The sequence below is a fragment of the Thalia democratica genome, chromosome 5 (genome assembly GCF_965202585.1).
Source record: "Thalia democratica chromosome 5, ktThaDemo2.hap1.1, whole genome shotgun sequence".
NCBI lineage: Eukaryota > Metazoa > Chordata > Thaliacea > Salpida > Salpidae > Thalia > Thalia democratica.
This window is the reverse complement of record NC_139169.1, coordinates 71745580-71767099: the sequence shown is the minus strand read 5'-3', so window position 1 is coordinate 71767099 and position 21520 is coordinate 71745580. Positions and strand designations below refer to the sequence as shown.

Here is a 21520-nt window from a genome sequence, read left to right as displayed (position 1 = left end):
GTACATTAATACATTGTTTAAGAAACTGATAAAAACGATTTCTTTTTAAATTGGTTAGGATATTTATTTGTTTAAAACTAATAAAAAGATGTTTTACTTCGTTGTTTTTAATACTGATTCATTTTAACTAGATTTAAACATCAAATAAAATATTATAAAGAACAATTATTCAAGATATTTTTTGTTAATTTATTTCATATAAAGTACAAGCAGATGCTAAAAGAAACAAAAGATAAAAAAAAACAAAATTTTTCAATGCACAACAAAAACATTATCACAAGTTTAAGATAACGAAAAGAAGACAAATTTTATAAAACGTTAAAGTAACTACCGATTTTAGTTCCTATGCTCATCAACTGAATCAAGAAATCTTTTCAATTCTGCAAGTTCACGGAGCGAGGAGTCTACAACAGCCTGGTTTTGCTCCAAGTCTTCAAAAAACTGCATCTTTGCGCACATGCCCTCATCGTAAGCCTTACGAGCGATATTGTAAGCTTTTGTCTCGTCACTGAGGTGTTTGTTGTAAAAAAAGGTCAAAGTATTTTGTATGCTGAGTCTTAAAGCGTGACAAGGATTTAAATTTTCACTCGCCCATTTCGTTGCTTCGTCTAAGGTTTGCAAACCTTGCCTTAAAACAGTTGGTTTCTCGATTTCAGGAGTTACATCAGCTCTTTCTAATAGCACAAAACCTTTGAAAAGTTTGTGCGTAGTAGCTGTAGCCTCGCTGTTGTTTAGCAACAAACAACTGTTTATTAATTCTATATAGTCATCTGTTATCCGTTTAAGCGATTTGGAAACTTTATTCACAAAGTGTTGTTTAAGGTTATCATTTACAACTTGTCTTGGAAAATTCTTAGCGTCTTTCATAGACTTTATTTCTTTACTCCAACATTCCGTCAGTAAATGTTTTTCAGGCTCGCTAAGTGGAGTTCCCGAGGTGGAATTGCTGGCAACAATAAGTTCAATTGAATAGCGGCAATACCTATACAAACCGTTTACAATATACCATTTGGCTAAAGCAATAATTTCGTCTCTACCAGGGTCAACCATATTGAAGTGTATAATTGTATGAAACACTGTACAGACAAAAATAGTTTTTAATCGGTTTAAAATAGTAATGTATTATGGATATAAATGAAGTTAATACTTTCTTATAAAGTTTTGCTGCTATTTTAAATGAATTGGCTTAATATATAAAAACAGTTTTATTTCTTAAAATAAGGTCTTAAAAACTAAATATTGTTACTAAAAATTATATTTTTCTATTTATATAACTTTTACCGTTTATCTTCAGGTTTTGTTTTTATAAAGTATAAATAACCATCATAGACCTGATAAATAAAATTATGAAACTAGTTTTACTTTTTATACTGTAGTACTAAACGTTGTCATGTTTGGTTGACCTTAACAGAAGTGTGTAGAAACTGAGGTTTTTAAATAACTTTTTTCTTGTAATCAATGAAGCAAGTGATTGAGTAAAGTTTAAGAACAAAAGCAATCATCAAAATTTTAATATAATCTTAACAAGTACATTCCTTTAGTTTTAGCTCTATATGGAAGGAAGTTTCAATTAGTTTACTTAAATCTAAATGATCAAAATTATTGTTTGTTTGTTGATTTTGAATATTGTTACGTTAGCTTCAAAAAATTATTTAATTTATAAAACAAAAGTTAATTTATTGTATATTTTTCAGTTAATTTATAAATAATAAAACTCGTATTAAGATTAAGTTTCAATACGAAATTAACAAGAGCAGTCGTGTTAACAGTGTGCATCTGGGCACAATAGTGTCATACTACTGTTTTACTGTGCATTGAAGTTTTTGTCGGCCGAAAAAAAATATTATGAATATAATTTAACATTTCTAATAGAAAAATATAATTCCAACATAATTAATCGTTCTTAACATATTATTTTATCACTAAGACTCTGATGACATATAAACTGTTTTTAAAAATAAAATCTAGCGTGAACACAATTTATTTTTTATAATTTAGTTTACACAGCTTTTGAAAAGGTTGAAGACATCTAGATAAGAGTACAGTGTACAAAACTGAATAATTTAAAGCTATAATTAATTTTAAACTACCAAACAGTAAAGCTTATTTTTTACTCTTTTAACCGCGGCAACCTTACTTACAAATATTTAAATTTTTTGCCCTATCATAGGTATGGGCAACCTATATGTTTTGATTACATAAACCTTCTTCAATAAGACAGTTTAGCAAAAGTTTTATAAATTTTTAACACAAACCAATTATTTAAATTTGTACATCAGTTCAAGTAGCAAGATAATTACGTAATCAAGCTAAGTTACAAAATATTTTTGAATTTTAATCTTTAACAATCTTTAAATTTGTTATTATACTTTTATATTTTTGCAACTGACTTTTATGTGAGTTCGGTTTGTTACTATTTTTTTATTACTTTAAAAAAATTTATAGTGTGAATAAAGTTGTTAAAAAGATAACATAATTACCTCTAAAAACAAAAACCTAAAACATAAACATACTATTTTTTTTGTTTAATTTTCTTTTTATTCCTACTTTAAGTTTAGTTTTGTAAAATTTTGTTCTTATATAACCTACTTATGCACTAATATCTCATACTTAAGAGTGATAATTAATGCAGAAAAAATAGTAACAAATTTTAGTTTTAAACATAAGTTTATTAAACTATAAGTTTTTCAATACTTTGTTTTTTATTTCATTTTACTAGTTAATTATATATATACCTTCCATTTCTTTGTTCAAAAACTTTTTTAAGAATTATTATAACAACTGATGATCTCTTATACCTTGATATAAGAGTAAAACATTGTTTGGTTTACAATAAACTGTGAAAATGAACTACTGTTAATATCCTTAAATCTACAAAAGTTAAGAACGTTGAGAATTTTATGCGAAATTGAATTTAAAACTAATTACCTTACTTTTAAAATAGTATTCTTAGTTTTGAGTAATAATTTTAGTGAATAATTATTATCAGTTTACTACATAACAAGGTAACACGTCAGATGTTGTAGAGGATTTAAAGCAATAAAAACTAGCTTGTTTTTATTAATTGTCGCCAAATTAAGCAGAGTTTTAAGAATGTTAAAAATAATAGATATTAAAGAATTATTTATTTATTTTGACTTTAAATTAGCTTGTGTAACTATTGGCCAAAACGACATCTATGGTATCAATTGCTATTTTTTTATTTTCAAGTTATTACTAACCATTTCACAATAATTAGAGTATTAACCTTTGTTAAACTTTTAGCTAAAGTTTGATTGCAGTTAATCTATCACTACAAAATAAAAACTGCTTAGATAATTTAACACTGTAACAACAGTAAAGAAAAAATTTATAAACTTAAAAAAAAACATTTTTAGTTCTCATTTTAAGTAATACGTAGTTAGAGAAAATTCAAAAAAGTTGATTTAAGCTTCTTTACTCACAACGTTGTTGTTTTGATTAGCTAAATTAGTGTCCTTCATGTAGCTAAACTCAGTCTGCTGTAGATATCTTTTGTATGAGGACTTTTTGTGAAAACAGTTAGTGCCTTCTTTTTTTTAAGTTTTAGTTGCTTGATCTGTTTACAAATGATACTATTGATTGCTTTTTTTATTGTAACTGTTTTTGTGTTCAATATAAGATTTTTTTATTGATTTTTTAGTATTTTATAAGAAGACTGCAAATGAAAGTAATAAGCAGTCAAAGAAAACAAATTTGTATATATAAATTAGTTGTAAGTAAAATCATAAGGTAAAAACTATAATATAAATATTTAGCTTAAGTAGTACTTTTGCAAATAGTTGTGAAAATAAACTGAATAAGTAGTTTTTTTAGATAGTAAGTGTTTAAAGTGTAAAAAGTCAAAACTTCATTGTTTTTAATAGTTTTAGTAATATAGTTTTTTTTTAGTTTTAGATATTTGAAAAAATATTTTTCATTTTATCAAGTGACCTTTTTTTTTAACATATAAATTTACAAACTGTTTTTCTAATATATATACGATAAAACCTCCTAGTACAAAAGTTTTAAATTGTTTTTATTCAAGTTTTTTTTTATTAAATTGTTTTTATTTATCGTTTCTATTACTAAAAATATAAAACAATCACTTTCAACCAAAGTTATTGCACATTGAAGCATAGTAAAAGTTGTTACTCTCTAGCTAAAGAATGTTTTCTAACTTATAATGAAAATCGTTTTGTAGGTTAAAAAGGCTCAATAATCAAAGAAGTACTAGTGCTTCGCCTTCACTTATTTTCTAAGGTTTTTATTACCACAATTATTTTTAATAACTAATTTATAACACATTATTTCGTTAAAGATTTTATATAGATAACACTATTAACCTCGAATGTATATTGTTTTGAAATTTATTCAACCAATAAAACGAAGCTTGATATCAAAAATTAGAAAAAAAATAACCATTTATTATGTTTTTTGCATTTATTAGTTTTGTTGTTTAACCAACTTTTTATAAAATAATAAGGTTTATAAAATTGTTTGATAAAAAAAAAATATATAAGAAATAAAATTTACTTTGTTAATTTCAACGATTAAGGTATTATTAATTTCATAACTTTTTTGTAAAATGTACCTAGGACCTTTTTTTCCCATTTTGGGAAGTCCTGGACTATATGTTTTTATTTTATGAACTTTGTCTTTTAATATTTTTTTTATTTAATTACGTTTTTCTTATAGTTTTTACATTTTAGATCGGTAATTTTTTCAGGCTTAGATTTATGTTTTGTATTGTCAAGTTTTATTATAATTTTATCAATGTAGCCCAGTTTGTAAAAAAAAATTGCCTGTAGTTTTCATTTTATTACTTTATAATTTTTTTGTTAAATAAATAAGAACTTGTTAAAAATTTACGTTAATAAAACAGAAAAAAAAAACTATTTTAAAGCTAAAATATTCTTTTTTTCTTAGTTTTTTTTATGGTGCATTACAGTTGTTTGAACAATAGAAATTGATTTTGAAAAATGTAAAATGGTTTGCACACAATTTTCCTTTATAGTATGCAAGCTACAGGTCATTGTGAATTATCAAAACGTCAAACTTTTTCAAAAGTTACGTAAAAATTATCTTGTGCAATTAACCTAAAAGATACTTCATTTGCACATCTTGTGATTTTTTTATAAACCTGTTGGCTCTAAACTTTAGACTTCTTTCGCGCTTAAATCATCAAGACTATACGCATTATGGATAAGCATAAGTAAAAAGTATACAATATGTAAGCAAATATACAAACTGAACTTGTGGATGTTATCAATCAAAGGAACGATGATGTGTGTGAGACGTGTAGAAATAAGACATCAATCTAAAGTTTAACAATGCGTTTTAGTAATGATTTTTGTATTACTTGTTTTTGATTATTATATTAGTTATTTTTTTTGATTTATTCGACCTAGAAAACTGTAGTCACAGTACTAAACCTACCTTTGCTGCACGAAGTGTAAAATTTTGTATGTACAAACTTTACACAGTTATAGTTTTTTGTAGTCTAGGACACATGTTGGCAAAGTGCGATCCGTAAAAAAATACAATTATGCTCCTTAGCTAAAAACATACTTTAAAAAACTCTTCGTGGTAAACACTTACCAGTAGCTTCATGTAATTACTAGTACTTTATATTTAAAATATTTTCTTTAAACTGCTACTGCAATCGTTGACATAACTGATCCCGATAGATTCCGTTGTTCTAGGAAAATTAGCCCGTAACTTATAAAAGGCTACCGTTTCTGGTCTAAAAATATTAATGGTCTAAGTAATTGATATTATATATAAAAATCTAAGGTTAAGTAAGAACGGAACATTTAAATTGGTTTAAAAACTGTTAGTATATTGTTTAAAACTTTATTGTCTATATTTAGTTCGTCAAAGCCAGACGATTAAAAAATAACTTTATATTTAACTTAATAAAAATAGTATGCAAAATTGCATATCAAAAGTCTTTAAAAAGAATTATTTTCGGTTATATTAGTTTAAATACTTGTAAAAACTTTCAAAAAGCACAAAAGATCAAAAACATAGTTGAAGAAAATCTTGATAATTAAATTTTGTAATCATTTGTAGCCTACTCTTTGAGTTTCCTTAAAATCTAGAAAAGTTGTTTGTTTAAATTAGTGAAATGTGAATAAATAAACACAAACTTTTATATACTTTGGTATGTAAATAATTCAAGCTTACGAATATGATTTTTGGTACTAAATTAGTAAAAAATATATTACTTAGGTTGATTTAAAAACACAAAACCATAATCTGAGTAGGTTGAATAACTAATTATATTTTGACTTAAGTTTATAAACAAAATGAAATATTTCACACCTGCAACTTATCTCTTATCGCTAAAACTATTTATAATCAGGAATAAGTAGAAATTACTGATAAATCGATTTCAAGTTTTATTTCCTGGTTTACCGTCGGTTATAGTTAAAAACTGATAAGTTATTACACAAAATAAATAATCGTATTAAAGTTTTAATTGGTTTAAATAATGGTACTTAAAGGAAAATGAATGTACTTTTATATTTATTTGTAATAAGTGCTGAAACAAGATAATTTGAGACTCTTAATTTTATTTAATCAACCAAAAGAATTTCCTACAAGTTATTCGATTTAATATAACTTATAAATCTATTACGCTAACAGATATTAAGAATTGTGTTTATTGATATTTAAATATATCTAAAACCAGTTTAATAATTGAAATATAATTTAATTACAATTTAAATTTACGCACAAGCTGTACTAGTAAAATTTACTGCAATACTATGAAATTTAAATATTTATAGGTAAAAATGAAGTGTATTACAAAACTTAAAAATATTTTATCTTTATGCTATATAATCGAACTAACTTTCAAAGGCTTAATTATAATGAATAGAAAAAAAAGATAAAAATCTAAATGAAAAACGGTTTTCTATTAAAACAAAAAAAAAAACAATTTTACTCACCTAGCAAAATATATTCAACTGTGCATATAAAAAATGGAATTTCAATATTTAAAGATCAATCTATATTTTTGTTTAAAAACGTAGAAAATATTATTCAAAAAAAAGTTTGCATGGACATCAGTTTCCAAAAATAAAAGTTTTCTTAACTTTATAGCAGCTTAGTGTTTTCGTCCACATTTAAATTGTCACAAAGAACCAAATGTTAAAAACACGCAAAGAACCGCTAGAATTAAAACATAATGGCGATTAATAACAAGTGGCATCCAATTTAAAATACATGGGATTGTACAATATTTAATTTATGTAAATATTTCAAATTTCAATCAGAAAGTTCGATGACGTTGCAGCCACCCTGGCATTCAGCACAGTTACCTGGAAAATATTAATTTAAATTATTCTAAATCTTAAATCTATAAGAAAATATTTATATTATATCATAAATTGCGAGCTGTTCTTAAATATTTTGTAACACGTAAAACGCTTTATCATTTTTGCGTGAAGCCAAGTGAAAAAAAGTCTTATGATTTTAGTTGAATATAAACATGTATTTTAATTTACGTATAAAAAATTATGAACCGGTCACTTTCATATGAACTTACAAGAAAAAGTAAAACACCATAGTTATTTTTTGCACTTATATTGAAAGTTATTTTTAGTTTTTAGAGCGCTGATGGTTTCACAAACTATATTTATATGTAAATAAGTGGAGGTGATAATTACAGGGTTGCCACTTGTTTCTTTCAAACATTTTTCCAGGTTTTCCAAATTTCTTCCAGGGTTCAAAAGTACACATTTATGAGTCTATTTTTAGTTCAAAGTTAAGTTTAAGGTAAGAAACTGTGTTAAACATTATAAAAACATTGAAAAGATACTGTTAAGCTACTTTAAATCTTTTTTTAATAAAACAATTTTGAATGATGACAAAACATTTTTACCTATGCAATAGATTTTTGTGTCAAATCCAAATTTAACTACTGAACATGTTTAAATTGATAAAATTCCAGGATTTTTTTTAAATTTCCCAAATTCCAGGTTTTTCCAGGTAATTAGTAAGACAGAAAACTAACAAGATGCAAAATAAAACAATAACAACATCAAACTAACAAGGACTGCCGTCGTCGTCCGAGGAGCTATCGTCTTCATCGGTGGATGAGCAGAGGTCGATCGTCGTGTAATCGTTCGGATTTTTTTTCAATATTTCCTCTTCTTCCTCGTCATCAGAAGCTGTTTTGAAAATATTTGTTTTCATATTTTATTTAAGCTTCAGACATATTATTTTTTATCTTTTATAAAGTTATTTACATTTTTTAATGGTCCTCTTATTTCACATATTTTAGTACAAAACTAGGTTTTATCTAGGTTCTTTAGAGATCGTTAGTTGTAAATTAACTCTGAAACAAAGCATTTTAAAAAAATAAGTTGGAGACATTGAAAAATAAAAATCATTAATATTGTTAAGTTAAACGAATTGAAAATAATTTAAAATGGATTGTATCTAATACCTAAATAATTCATAAGTTAATGAATCTGATATCAGCTGAGAGTATATTAAAACACAGTTTATACAAAATTTATATAATTGATAGTAATTATAAGTACAAAAAACACGAAACACCAAAAAATAAAAACTTACAAGGTTGCCACTCGTTTTTTCAAATTTTTTTCAAGAATTTTCATATTTCTTCCAGGTTTTTAAAAGTACACATTTTGTGTCTATTTTTAATTTAAAGTTAAGATTAAGATAAAAAACTGTCTTAAATAGTATAAAATCATTGAAAAGATACTATATAGCTAATTTAAATATGTATTTAATAAAAAAAACTTGATGATGACAAATTTTTTATCTATTTGATAAACTTTTTAAGTCAAATCGAAATTTTACTACTTAACATGTAAAAATTGTTAAAATTCCAGGTTTAATTTTGCCTATATTTTCAAATTCCAGGTTTCCAGGTAAAGTGGCAACTCAGAAAACAAAGTTAAACGAACCGATTGATCAGTAATTTACCAATTACTAATAAAACATCTAATTAATTAAACTAATGAACAAACGAACCGATTTCCTCGCACTTTTCGTTTTTGTCTTCGACTTCCTGCCACGACCCGTCCTGATTCAGTTGCACCGCCTCCCCCCTCGCCTTCTCGCAAATCTCCCTCATGTACCCGTCCACGAACACCTCCTTCATCTGCACCGGCTGCAGGCAGTACGGGCACTTCTCCTTCTTCTTCCTGCGGAAATATATTTGTTTGTAAAAGTTCCTGCGAAAAATTAACACAATTTGCAATTTTTGTTTTTTTTTTGACGAAACCGTGTGAAAAATTGCTCGTGCAAAAAATTTACTGTTTTTTCAATTAGTTGATTTTAACATCTGTATGCATCTACAAGCATTAGTCATGTGACAAGAACTTTTTTTCAGAAATGAAATCAAAAACTTGTTTCAAAACAAAACAATAAATTTAGTAATTTTCATCACTCTGCAGTCTCGGACTCAAGTTTTCTACTTTCTTAACAAATTAAGCTTTAAAAACTAATAATTTCAGGGTGGCCAGGTTTGAGATACTTTTATTTATAGGAGAAAAAAACTATATTGTGGCGATGTGCTCATCGAAAAATGGTAACAGAAAATTTTTAGTATGAGAAACTAAGTGCATTTATTGGCATGTAGACTTTTAGATAATTGATAAAAGTAAACATAAGTTATTTACTTTTCTTAATTTTATTAATCACAAACAAATTTAACTTATGTTTCAAGTTGGTTGCAACACACAGTGGGCTGGCAAGTAGCCATTGACTATTTTTGCGACTAAACAGTTAAAGCAAGATTTTAATTTAATTGTTTAGAGCGGGGTTTCGTCTTTTAAAAACTGGGTTTGTTTCTGTTCTGCTTAAAGTATACTAAAAGTTATGTTAGCTTAAATGTAGCCAAAGTTTGTTAACATGAGGAATTTTAAGCTGCATCATTTAAAAATTCACATGTTTTGAAACAAGGAAATTTCAAGATTAAAAATACACTTATCTTACTTTATAAGCTTGATTAAATGAAAGTGATATTATAATATATAGTAAAATATACTAGCAAGTTTTATAAACACAAAACTTACTTTTTGTTTTAAACCAGAAATTTTTTTTAAACATTACCAAAGCTGCAGTACTTCAAAAAAACAATTAGTCATTCAGCTTAACAAGTAAATGACTAATATAAAAAATAAGAAGAAGCAATAAAAAACAGAAATAATTAATAATCGCAAACTTACCAATACAAAAATTGTTTTTCTTTCAAATTGAAACAAATATAGTAAAAAAATAAAGTATTACTCTGCAAATGTAGAGTAGGCATGCAATGAGCAATGTGCCTACATTAGTCACACACAAGGAACAGATTGTTTCGCAAAAAAATCACAAGCATGCTTTAGACTGCTCATTTCAACTTTAACACATTAAACTTTTTAGTTTAAACAAATTATATTAAAATACGAAAACTTGGTATTTGAAATCAATTAGCTTAAGGTTTTATTATTAGTGGAGTTACCAGTTTAAATAAAAATGAACTTATTTTTCATTTTATTTACAGTTGTAAATTTTATAATTTCATTTTTACGTCTGTTTTTACTTTTTATGCTGTTTGCAGTTCATTAATATACATATTTTGTTTAAGGTTCAACATTATAAATAATTAAAATTTCCTTAGGGAAATAACAGTGAGATTTTGCAAGAATAAAATACATAACTTGCACTTAGCTAAAACATGGAGTCTTGTTAAACAGAAAATAGTCATTTGATTACTTGGGTAAAAACAAACAAACCAAAAAAAAAATACACATTTGAAAAAGTTACTAAACCACAATTGTAACTAATCTTAAGTATGTTGACAATTATTAAATGTGCATTTAAATAAAAAAACAACTTTGGGAATACCATCGTTTTTACACTACGCCATAAAGACTTTTGCTTCTTTAAGTTAAGAGCTTTGAATTGATTTAAAAAAATTTGGTTTAAAAATTAAATAACCGAGGAAGCAAAGAGGCGATGGTTGAGTTTATTTTTAAAAATTAGTTTACTATCAAGCTTGATACATTTTTGTAAAATGGGCTTAATTTCTAATACATAGTCTAATATAAGCTGTACAAACTTATAACATGAAAGTTAATAATAACTTAGGCAGCACATAAATTAAATGCAAGTTGTTTTTTAATGTAGCAAAATATGTTTAATTGTATTTAACTTTTTGTTCATAAACTGCTTATTGCTTTGACAAACCTTGCGAAGAATTAATAGAAATTTAAAGCTTAATTTAAATTAACTGCTTGTATTTATTAACTAGAAAATTAGATTGCTATATTTTAGTTTTACATAAGCACTAATTAATATACAATTGAAAATAAATAAACAAACTAACATTTTAGAAAAAGTTGTGATTTCAAAACAGTTTAAATGGGTGCAGTTTTGAAATCTGGCAGGTGTGGTCATTCTACTCATGCCTAACTGTAAAAAAAATTAACTTTGACATTAAACAAAAATTATAAAAACTGTTTTATTACTTACCCAGGCTGTGATTCAAGAAAAATTTAAATCATTTTGATATTTCTTACTGATAGTTATATTATTTTTAGATTTTTAACTGATTTAAAAAACTACTGAAAAAAAGCAAAATAAAAATCTAAAAATCAAAACTATTATTTCCTTCATATTTTGTGACTAAAATGAACTTTATTTTAAATCAAATAGTTATGATTTCTGTTTTAAGTATTGGCCTGGCTAAGAAACTGTAGATTTTTATGTTAATTGTTGTGTTTATTTGTTTGCAAGGTTGCAAAATATTTTTCGATTTTTTTTTGTTTTTAAAATACAAGTTTTTTTTTTTCATTTTTTTATATAAAATTAAGTTTTATGTAAAAGGCTATGAAAGGATACTGTAATACTACTTTGTTTTTTTTAATAAATGAAATTTTAGTTATATGTTATGATATATTTTTTGTACCTAATTAAAATTTCATCCTTTTACCTGTAAAAATTGTTTAAAATTCCAGGTTTTTTCAAAAAAAATTCAAAATTTCTTAAACTTCAGTTTTTCTTTTTTGCCTAAATATTCGAATTCTAGATTTTCAGGATTCTAGGTTTTTGGCAAATCCTGTGTTTGATATTTTTCAGATGCTTATAAATCTTCTCAACTGTTCTAAGAAATTATTCTAGCAATTTTATAAAATCAGTAAATACTGAAAATTAGATCAGTGAGGCTTTATTCTATAATCTAAAACGTTTGAAATTCAGTAGGTATGTTAGAAAAATCTTGTTTTATGAACTTCGAATTTAAAACTTAGTTCATAGAAAGTTCTAAAAACATTGTTTAGTTAAAACTGTTAAAACTAAAGCTTTAAGTCAATTTAAACAGTAGTATCAGTAGCAGATAACAATGATTGAATGCAAATTATTTACTTTTATTGTGAAAATTTGCAGCTAACAAGTCATTTAACCTCAGTTGCTGATGACAAAACAACATAAACTAACAAATTTTTTTATTAACAACTTAAAATTAACGGGACCAGCCAGTTTGAGCACTAATAGTGACGTAATAATGTAGCATACAGACTTAAAAATATTTGTTTTCAACATAATATCAAAAAATTAAAATTTATACGTTTTTAATTTGTATATATATAAATGATAAACACTTACAGGACACGTCAATTTCAGCACTATTGTTGATGACGAAACGACGTCGTCATCTTCTTTCGCCGAATCTTTACCGAGTTTCTTCTTAATCTCCTCAATGACATCTTCTTTGCTTTTCACGTTCCATTTCCCTTTGACAAACATTTTTCAATAAAATTATATTATCTATCTAGTAATTTCTAGTTCAATTACCTTTGATTATTCACATTTCATTGATATTTAGAAAATAAAATTTGTAAACTGTATTTATAAAAACAAATTGTACAGTAATCTTCCTTTATTGTACCAACATATGTTTCTGTGTGTTAACGAATCAACACACTTCAACTGGGTTTTTAATGGAAAGAATAACTAAGTCTAGTAACTAGGTCTTAAACTGTATTTATCGCTTTACTTATATTATGATTATAAAAAACAACTTTTACACTCAGCTTAAAGCTAGCTTAGTTGACTATATTTTAAAAATAATAATTAACGAGTTAAAAATATTTAATCTATTTTCAAGTAATTTAGTTATTTAAAACAACATTAGTTATTGTTAACAATTCAATAGTAAATAAATCATCACCAAGTTGATATTACTACCCAATTTATACCTTTCCTATACTCTTCACTTTATACTTGCCTTAATTAAAATATATTGTTAATTATACTATCCACTGTCCATTTATATAAAAAAATTATATTGAATCGTATACAATTAATCATGTGTGTTGTAAACTATAGTTGTATGTTGTATATATCACTAGATAGTTTGTTTTCAACAACAGAATAAATAAAAGCAAATAATATCAAAACGTTTAAATAAACTATTCATAAATATAATCATATATTTCTTGCTTTTATAGTAAATTTATACTATTTTAACTTGTTTTAAATCAAACAATTTAAAGTTCTCGACTTAAATGTCTTTTAGGAGATTTTTAACTATATTTATTTTAACAGTTTATTACTAATATAAAACAATGTTTCACTCCTATGTATATAGGAGATCCTCAGTTGTTATAAAGATATCTTATTTAAATAGAATGAGGATCTCCTATATACATAGGAGTGAAACATTGTTTTGTTAGTAATAAACTGTTAAAATAAATATAGATTAATTTTATACTGAATAGTTAATTACCTTTTTACTTTTAATTAAAAGTTATCCAATTCAAAGATATAAAATAATTAACTTTATTTTTATTTAAAACAAATATATACTAACAATTTCCAGTAGTTGAACATTAGTTTATTGTTTTCGTACAAACTTAGAATTTTACGTAGTTATAAATAACTTTATATTTATAACCATTTCTTTTAGTATAACTTCGAAATAATATATAACATTAACAATATAAAAAATAATATAAAAAACATTAACCTTCCTTCTTGGTCGGTACCTCTTTCGGTTTGTTGCGTTCGGCTATCACGACGGCAAAGGAAAAATCTTCCTGAAATAATTTTTATTCAGCAACAATTTAATTTTGAAAATATTTCACCATTTTGGTATATTTGTAAATTTTACTTTAACTTAATGTGCACTTAAAAAGTTCATATTTATAGGAGTAAATTTGACTCACAAAGGTGGAGTAAACACAGACACTTTGAAGTATTTGTTTTTTGACATAAGATTAAAAATGTAAAATTGTCTTAACTTCTCCTGTTAGTTAAAATTCTAAGGATTTATTTAAATTGTAAGGAGCCGACTCTGAAGTAATTTGTTTCTAACTTTTTAAACTTACTCAAATTCAATTGTTACTCAAATCAAATCAAAAATTAAAGTTATTTGATTTAAACATGAAAAGTTCTTTTATTTTATTCTTCAATCTCCAGAAAGCTTATCCTAACATAGTTTTTAATGTTTAATTTTTATTTAATTGTTTATATACATTTTTGGTATCATTTCTAATTCCATCGTTTTTATTCTACAAAACCAACTTCTTCAAGTTCAAGACTACTGATCCTTATGTAGTTCTCCAGATGCAGCAGTTCCGGGTTGACTTCGATGGGGCAGTTGAGCCTGCCTTCTATCTTGTTGTTGATCGGCGGCATCTCCAACTTCTTGCCGTTCACCTTAACATCAAACTTGTTGTTATTTTTAGAGCTTCGTCAAAAGTCTTCAAAATCGACTTCTAAAAAAAGGGGCTTAACATTTAAAGAACACATACTGTTGTAGTTAATTTTATTAAACATAGCTTTATGGTATTATATGTTTTGATTTTTAGAAAACAAATGAAGAGATCTCAACTACTAATATAGAGATGAACTAATATATTTTTTTAATATAATTTTATAGTAAAATAATATAATTTGCATAATAAAGTATTGTAATAATAATTTATAATTTTCTGATATTAATAAATAACAAATATTTATAATATCCCCCTCTCGGTGGAACATCCTATTTGTTACCGTTTCCCTGGAATTCAAAACTGTAGTACCATTGGTATAACAAATTTCATGCAAAAGTATGAAAATATTTGACAATGCTGTTGGTTTGCATTTTCAACTGGTGGCTTTACTTGTAAATCACTTTAAAGCAAAGTTTGAAGCAAAACTTGAGTAAACTTCATACTGAAACGTTTCAAACGTGACTTGAAATGGCAGTTGTTATAAACAAAGTTGTGATTTGAATAAAATTAATTGTTAAACCTAAAAAACATAACTTTAAAAATTAGAGGTGCGAATATTTTATAGATTAATTTTTATTATAATTTTGCTGAATTACTAATATGTAAACTATATATAAATTATGATACAAATGTTTTTCAAAAACTTGTTATTTTTAATAATTTACCTAAACTTTTGATATAGTGTTTTACGTACTATTTTTAGATAAGCAAAGCAAATTTGTGTTTTTTGTTATACTTCTTTCTTTAAGAGTTGTAATAAGATAATAGATAAAACCAGTCTTGAATAATATCTTATAAAAAACTACACGTCTTAAGTACTAGAAAAAAAAACTATAAAAATGTATCTATTGACCATTAAATATAAAAAAAGAACTATTTTACTAAACCAGCTATGAAGAAAACAGTTTAACTTACTTTTAAAAGAAAAATTACTTTTACATAACACTTTGTTTATTAGAAATATATTAAAAAACATTTTTAAAAATCAAATAGAAATTCTGGTACAAAATCCTTTAAGTAACAATAATTTAAATAGTTTTTTAAATAAAATAAATCAATATGTAATAAAAACTAGATAAAATTATTCCTTAAACAGTTTTTGAAATTTTTTATTCTCAAACCGATCTAAATAATTTAAAAAACTTATTGTATTTAAATTTGTAAACTTATTATTATTTAGTGTTAAAAAGCAACAAAGCAGAATTTGAAAAAAGTTTAATAAATTTAAAAAAAGTTAATATAAACTTACAGAAAGTTCCATGCCGACCGGCAAAAGAGTGTCTTTCGGTTTTGATCTACATGGGTAGAATCTAAAAAATAAAAATTTAACTTATTTTTTAACTCGAAAAATGTTTTTTATTGAGTTATAATTGTGAAAATTTAAATAAATGATCGCTAAATACAGAACAGAGTTTTTAACTAGTGATCTACCGAATCAAAATGCCAGATCCTACTGAATCTGGCTAAAGCTTGCAAAGATCAAGATCTTGCCAGATTTTGATTATAAATATTTAAATCTGGTTTCAGCTGGATCTTATTTTTTTGGCCAAACTTGGTTTTAAATTGAGATTGGCCAAACCTGGACCTTACTTAAAATTGAGTTTCGTTTTAACATGATAGGATTTTTTTTCAAATCTACCAGTGAAATCGAATATTGGCAAGCAATGATCGGATGCAGCATGTGAATATGGTAGGCCACTTATTTTTGAAGGATCATAGTTTTTTAATATCACATATAATTGCACTAGATTTTTTTTTAATTTTTACAAGCAATAACTTTCAAAGGATTTACTTTAGGTTACAATAGCAAATATTGGTTTAGTATAATTTATTGATTTACAATTTCAAACAAACTTGACTTACTAATAAGACTCTTTAGAAAGATTTGTAAATGAAAAAAATCAAGGTCTAACTAAAACTTATTTAGTTCGAAACTATTTTAGTTATCACCTACTAGTAATTAGATTGAAAATTTTGTAAAACACACTTTAAAGCTCTTAAGAAATACATTTCAAACTATAGAAGAGTTAATTTATTGTAATCTAGTATAATACATTAAGTGATTGTATAATTGGTCTTTTACAATTTCAAATGTCTCTCTTATTATTTTTAACAAAACAAACTTAATAAGCATGAATACATTGCCCAACCAACTTTTAAATTTGTTGTATTTAAACGTTCAATTTATCCATTGACTGAAAAATAAATAGATAATAAACATTTGAAACTTTCAGTTTACAAATAGTAAACCATTAATATAATTTGAAGTTCACCATAAGCTTTTTCAAACCTAACAATGATTAATTATTAGGAGTATTTTATTTTATCAAAACCTAAAAAGCCTGACTTCTTTCATATCAAGTGTTTAAATATTTTTATGACTTTTTAAAATATATATAACTATACTTTCTTAAGCGTAAGTGATTTGTATCAATAAATACTTCATGTTTATTTGTTATTTTTTAAAAGAAAGTTGATAAGCATGACTTCTTTTGTGTTAGTAACCCTTAGATTAATAAATATTTGATTTTTTTTTAGTTCAACAAACTTGATAAGCATGACTTCTTGGTTGTTAGTCTTTCTCAGATCGGTGATGTCCTTGAAATTTTTCAGGTCAACTCTGAAAGAAGGGTCTCCGTTCGTGTGCGTCTTGTCTCGGTATTTCACTGTTGATAAATTATTAATTTTTAAGTTATGTGAATATGTGCCATTAAACGCCTTTATTTTATGAGAATTTTAAAAGCTTGGAAAGTATGTGCATCAATTAGCAAGTACAATTTACTGTTAATAGAAATGTTAATATAGTTATTCTATAAATGTTGTTATTCTTCAATTGTTTAACCCTTTGCAAATCGACTCCCTAATTTTTAAAAGCAAGCTTACTCTACAAATTTAATTATGTCTAGTAGTTCAAGGCCATAATTGTACAAATAATTTTAATCTAATTTTTTTCATCAATACTTAAGCTACCAAATACATTTCACCACGTTTTAAAATTTGAAGTAACTTTTGAAACTTTAGCAAAGTTAAAGAGTTTAATGACGTATTTACGAAAATCACTACTAAAAGAGAAGAAATACTTTAAACTAGAAATATATCTCCTCCAATAATTTTTTTTTGAGCATTATCAGCCTACTCTTTAATAAACTATGAACAACTTGTTAGAAACTGTTTTTTTTTTATAGCATTTATTTTTATACAAACAAAAAAAAAACTTAATTTTTGTCTTGGTTTTTAAATTAAAAATCGTAATTTCAAAAAATCCACTCCTAAAAAACTGTTTGAAATATTAAAAGAGCGTTTCTTAAAAGTTTAAAGTAAAAAATATTTTTAAAATGTGGTATAAAAACTATATGAAATCAATCATGAAAAGTTTATCTTTTGCTAATAGTGAATTTTTTTTACAAAACTAAGTAGATCTTAAGAGTTAGTTGAAATTTCTTATTACATTAAAAGTAAGGAAAATTATTGGGTTCCCTAAATACATATTAGTTTATTTTTCAATTAACTTCTATTTTATATCCATGAGTTTCATATAAAAAGTTTATAAAAATTTGCTTTGTCTTCCCAACAACCCTAAAAATTATAATTTATTTTTTAATCTATTGTGCAATAGATTATTTTCAAAGTTAAAATCAAGTATTATACTTAATAATTTTTAGTTTTCTACTTAATATAAGTTTTAGTTGTCTAAAATTATTTCAACAATCCATGTTACAAAAAAACTTGCTAGTAAAATAAAACTTAATATACAAAAATTTAATTTAATATAAAAGACATGTATTTGTAAGTAGTAAAATATAAACATAAATAAATATTTTCAAAACTAACTGGAGCTGATTTTGGTCTTTTCAAATAGTGTTTCAATGGTCGAGTAGTCTTCAGGCTTTCCAAACACTGGTCTGAAAATAGGTCTAAATACAAAGAAAGAAATTGTAGATTAAAAAATCTTGTAGTAACATGTAAAAACATACATAGAAATTTTACACTCTGCAACAAAATAGGCTAAAAAACATAAATACAATGTAACACTGTTCAACTTTAATTTTGACACTAAGACTATTGCCGTTCTAATTTAACATTTTAAACATTATATAGCCTGGTTAGGCAGAAAAGAAGATTGGAGAATAAAACAATTTCCAAGTAAGTTGAATGACTTATAAACTTTATTATTTAAATACAAAAAAAAGTAAAAAACACATCTTATCAATAATTAAAACTTTTTATAAAACCAAAATAACTGAATATTTATTTTTGTCTACTTTAAAAATAAAACAATGTTAAGGTTACTAAAAAGACCTAACTAAACAAAAAAACTTAATATTTCAATTAATATTTAATTTTAGTACAACTTTAAGCAGGGTAGCCATTAGTTTTAAAAAAATTCTTCCAGGTTTTTCAAAGTACAGGTTAGATTTAAGTAAAAAACTGTGTCAAATAGTATAATAACATTGAAAAGACTTTACAGTGTAAAGCTATTTTAAATGTGTTAAAAAAAATTGATTATAAAAAAAAATAGCAAGTTTTTCAAGGTTAAGTGGCCAACCTGTTTAAGATATTAATATTTATCTGATTGTGTGGCAACTTTGTATTTTTTAAATGCTGCACAAAATGTTGTGAAAATTTATTTAGAATAGAAATACTTTTGACAATATGTAACTATCATTTTACTACCTGATTGAAGAAGAAGATCTGGAATACTTGGAGCTGGAAGAATATCCTGAAGACGATCTCCTGTAGTCCTTGTCGCCAGCCTGTAGATACTAAAGGTACAGCAACAAAAATACAAGTAAAAAAACAAGCAAAGTTTATAAATGTAAAAAATCAAAATTGTTCTACACAACTCGCAATTAATGTTGCACTACAATAGCAAATTTTTAAGTAAACCTTTTTTAATATCAAATCACTTATTTCCTACTTTAAAAAATAATTCAATTTTTATATTATTATATGAAAATAATAAAATAATTGTGACTTGACCAAGTGCTACCAACCTTTCTTTTATAACCTTTCGAAGACATTTCAACACAATTTATTTTTATAAGATATCTGTAAATAACTGAACAGTGTGTATTTTCTAATTAAATTTATAAGTATTAGTTTATACTACAATTTTTTAGCTAAAAATAAATTTATTTTTATGTATATAACGCTAGATAGCTGATAAAAAAATGTGTAAAAATATGTTTCTAACTACCTATTATTACAGTCAATAAAGCTTAATTTTGCAACTATTATGTTTACCAAAAACTAAAAAGTAGATCTTTTAAACTTTTAAGCTTAAAATAAAAATATATAATACTAGTATTAACAAAACTTATCTTAAATATAAACAAAGTGTTAATGTTAAATAAAAATGCTTAAGATTTTTTTTAACAACTTTAATTACAAATGTTAACAACAATATAATTGTCGTTATCCGACATAAATTTTATTTACTATATTTATAAAACAAATTTCATTACAATTAAGTATTATAAAAAATTTAGTTTATAATATATCTAAATTAAGAATAGTTGCATTTGATATATATATATATATATATATGTATATAGTTGTACTATTAATCTGCTCATTTACTACAAACAAAATACAACAAATAAACGCTTTAAAATTTATTGATTCAAAACAAATAGAGATTCAAAGTGCTGAAGCTATTGAATTTAGTGAATAAAATGAAAAGAAATACAAACTTTAGTTTTTAATATTAATCTTATTATTAGATATGTTTACTATTTTCTGAGTATAATTTAATTGATCTAAACATACAGATATGAGTTTCTTTGGTTTTTTGTTTATCAAATTATATTCAGAAATAAAAACTAGTTGCAGCACAGAGAAAAAAAGAAGATAAAACAAGTGAACAGCAAACTAGAAAAAAACAAGTGCCAATGTAAATAACTTGCAAAACTGATGCCCACAAACTTGCAAGTAAAACCTGATTTGTTTCAAAAGATAGTAAAGAAAAAAAAAGAATAAACATTTTTCTTCATTGTAAGTCTTCTTTTTCTTTCTTCAAATGATAAAAGAAACAAATCAAATTTAATTGTGGCTTGGGACAATAAATATCAGTGTAACCCTGCTTGCAAGTTTAAAAACAATGAGCTACAAGTTTTGTAATAGTTTGCTGTCAAAAAATCAAATAAATAAACTTACTTGTTCCAGTGGCAATTCGAAACCTGTTCAAAATTGCAGATTTTTATACTCAGTAAATACACTTATAAAGTTAAATTACTTATAGGTATTTGTTTAGAAATTCAAATACATTAACTCAAATAAATACTCCTATTTCTAATCTCAATAAACAAGTTAACTAGAAATCACTTGTAACTACTTTCCACAATTCTATAACTTTAAATCTTTATAGTTTACATGGAAAACTTATTTATTATATTCGTATTTTCTACAGCTTACATTTATATAACTTAACCAAATAAAAGCATACTCTGATTTTAGCTAAAAATGGTAGAGCTTTAACAGAGTTGCTACTGTTAGAGGCGAAAAAACCAGCCTGATGAAAAAATAGCTGGAGTTACATCAAGCTAATCTGATTGGGATTTAATTTATGAGAAAGTTTGAAAAAATAAACAAAATTTCCAAAAACTTTAAAAAAACGTTGATCAACAAAAGAACTTTATAAAAATATAATTTGAAAAACAATTAGTTTAAAAACTTGCCAGAGTTTTAGGAAAAATATCAAGACTAGCTTTAAATTTGCAAAAAAATAATTAAACTATACAGATTAATTCTAAGTTTTCCAAACATGATTAAATAATCCT

The 21520-nt window shown here is 24.8% G+C and overlaps 2 protein-coding genes across 2 annotated transcripts; both read right to left on the bottom strand.

The window, feature by feature from the left end:
* Positions 1 to 336: 336 nt before the first annotated feature.
* Positions 337 to 1050, bottom strand: LOC145836844 (14-3-3 protein zeta-like). Its single transcript, XM_082944616.1, has one exon. It carries the CDS (start codon positions 1048 to 1050, stop codon positions 337 to 339), a length of 714 nt encoding a protein of 237 aa, XP_082800742.1.
* Positions 1051 to 6978: 5928 nt separating this feature from the next.
* On the bottom strand, positions 6979 to 19786 carry LOC145836128 (uncharacterized). The gene is made up of 12 exons (XM_082943938.1): positions 19736 to 19786; positions 19416 to 19495; positions 18573 to 18643; positions 17290 to 17407; positions 15991 to 16051; positions 14548 to 14682; positions 13991 to 14060; positions 12628 to 12755; positions 11351 to 11436; positions 9010 to 9182; positions 8058 to 8177; positions 6979 to 7325 (listed from the first exon to the last, which is right to left on the bottom strand). Exons 1-12 carry the CDS (start codon positions 19760 to 19762, stop codon positions 7273 to 7275), a joined length of 1122 nt encoding a protein of 373 aa, XP_082800064.1. The 5' UTR covers positions 19763 to 19786; the 3' UTR covers positions 6979 to 7272.
* Positions 19787 to 21520: the final 1734 nt, after the last annotated feature.

What these genes read in the sequence shown, in the direction of transcription:
- LOC145836128 (XM_082943938.1), bottom strand. Translation starts at nt 19,762, where the DNA reads ATGTCTTCGAAAGGTTATAAAAGAAAG. An exon ending in CGAAAGGTTATAAAAGAAAG is followed by an intron (nt 19,496 to 19,735) that starts GTTGGTAGCACT and finishes TAGTATCTACAG; the next exon opens with GCTGGCGACAAGGACTACAG. An exon ending in GGTACCGACCAAGAAGGAAG is followed by an intron (nt 12,756 to 13,990) that starts GTTAATGTTTTT and finishes TGTTTGTCAAAG; the next exon opens with GGAAATGGAACGTGAAAAGC.
- LOC145836844 (XM_082944616.1), bottom strand. Translation starts at nt 1,050, where the DNA reads ATGGTTGACCCTGGTAGAGACGAAATTATTGCTTTAGCCAAATGGTAT.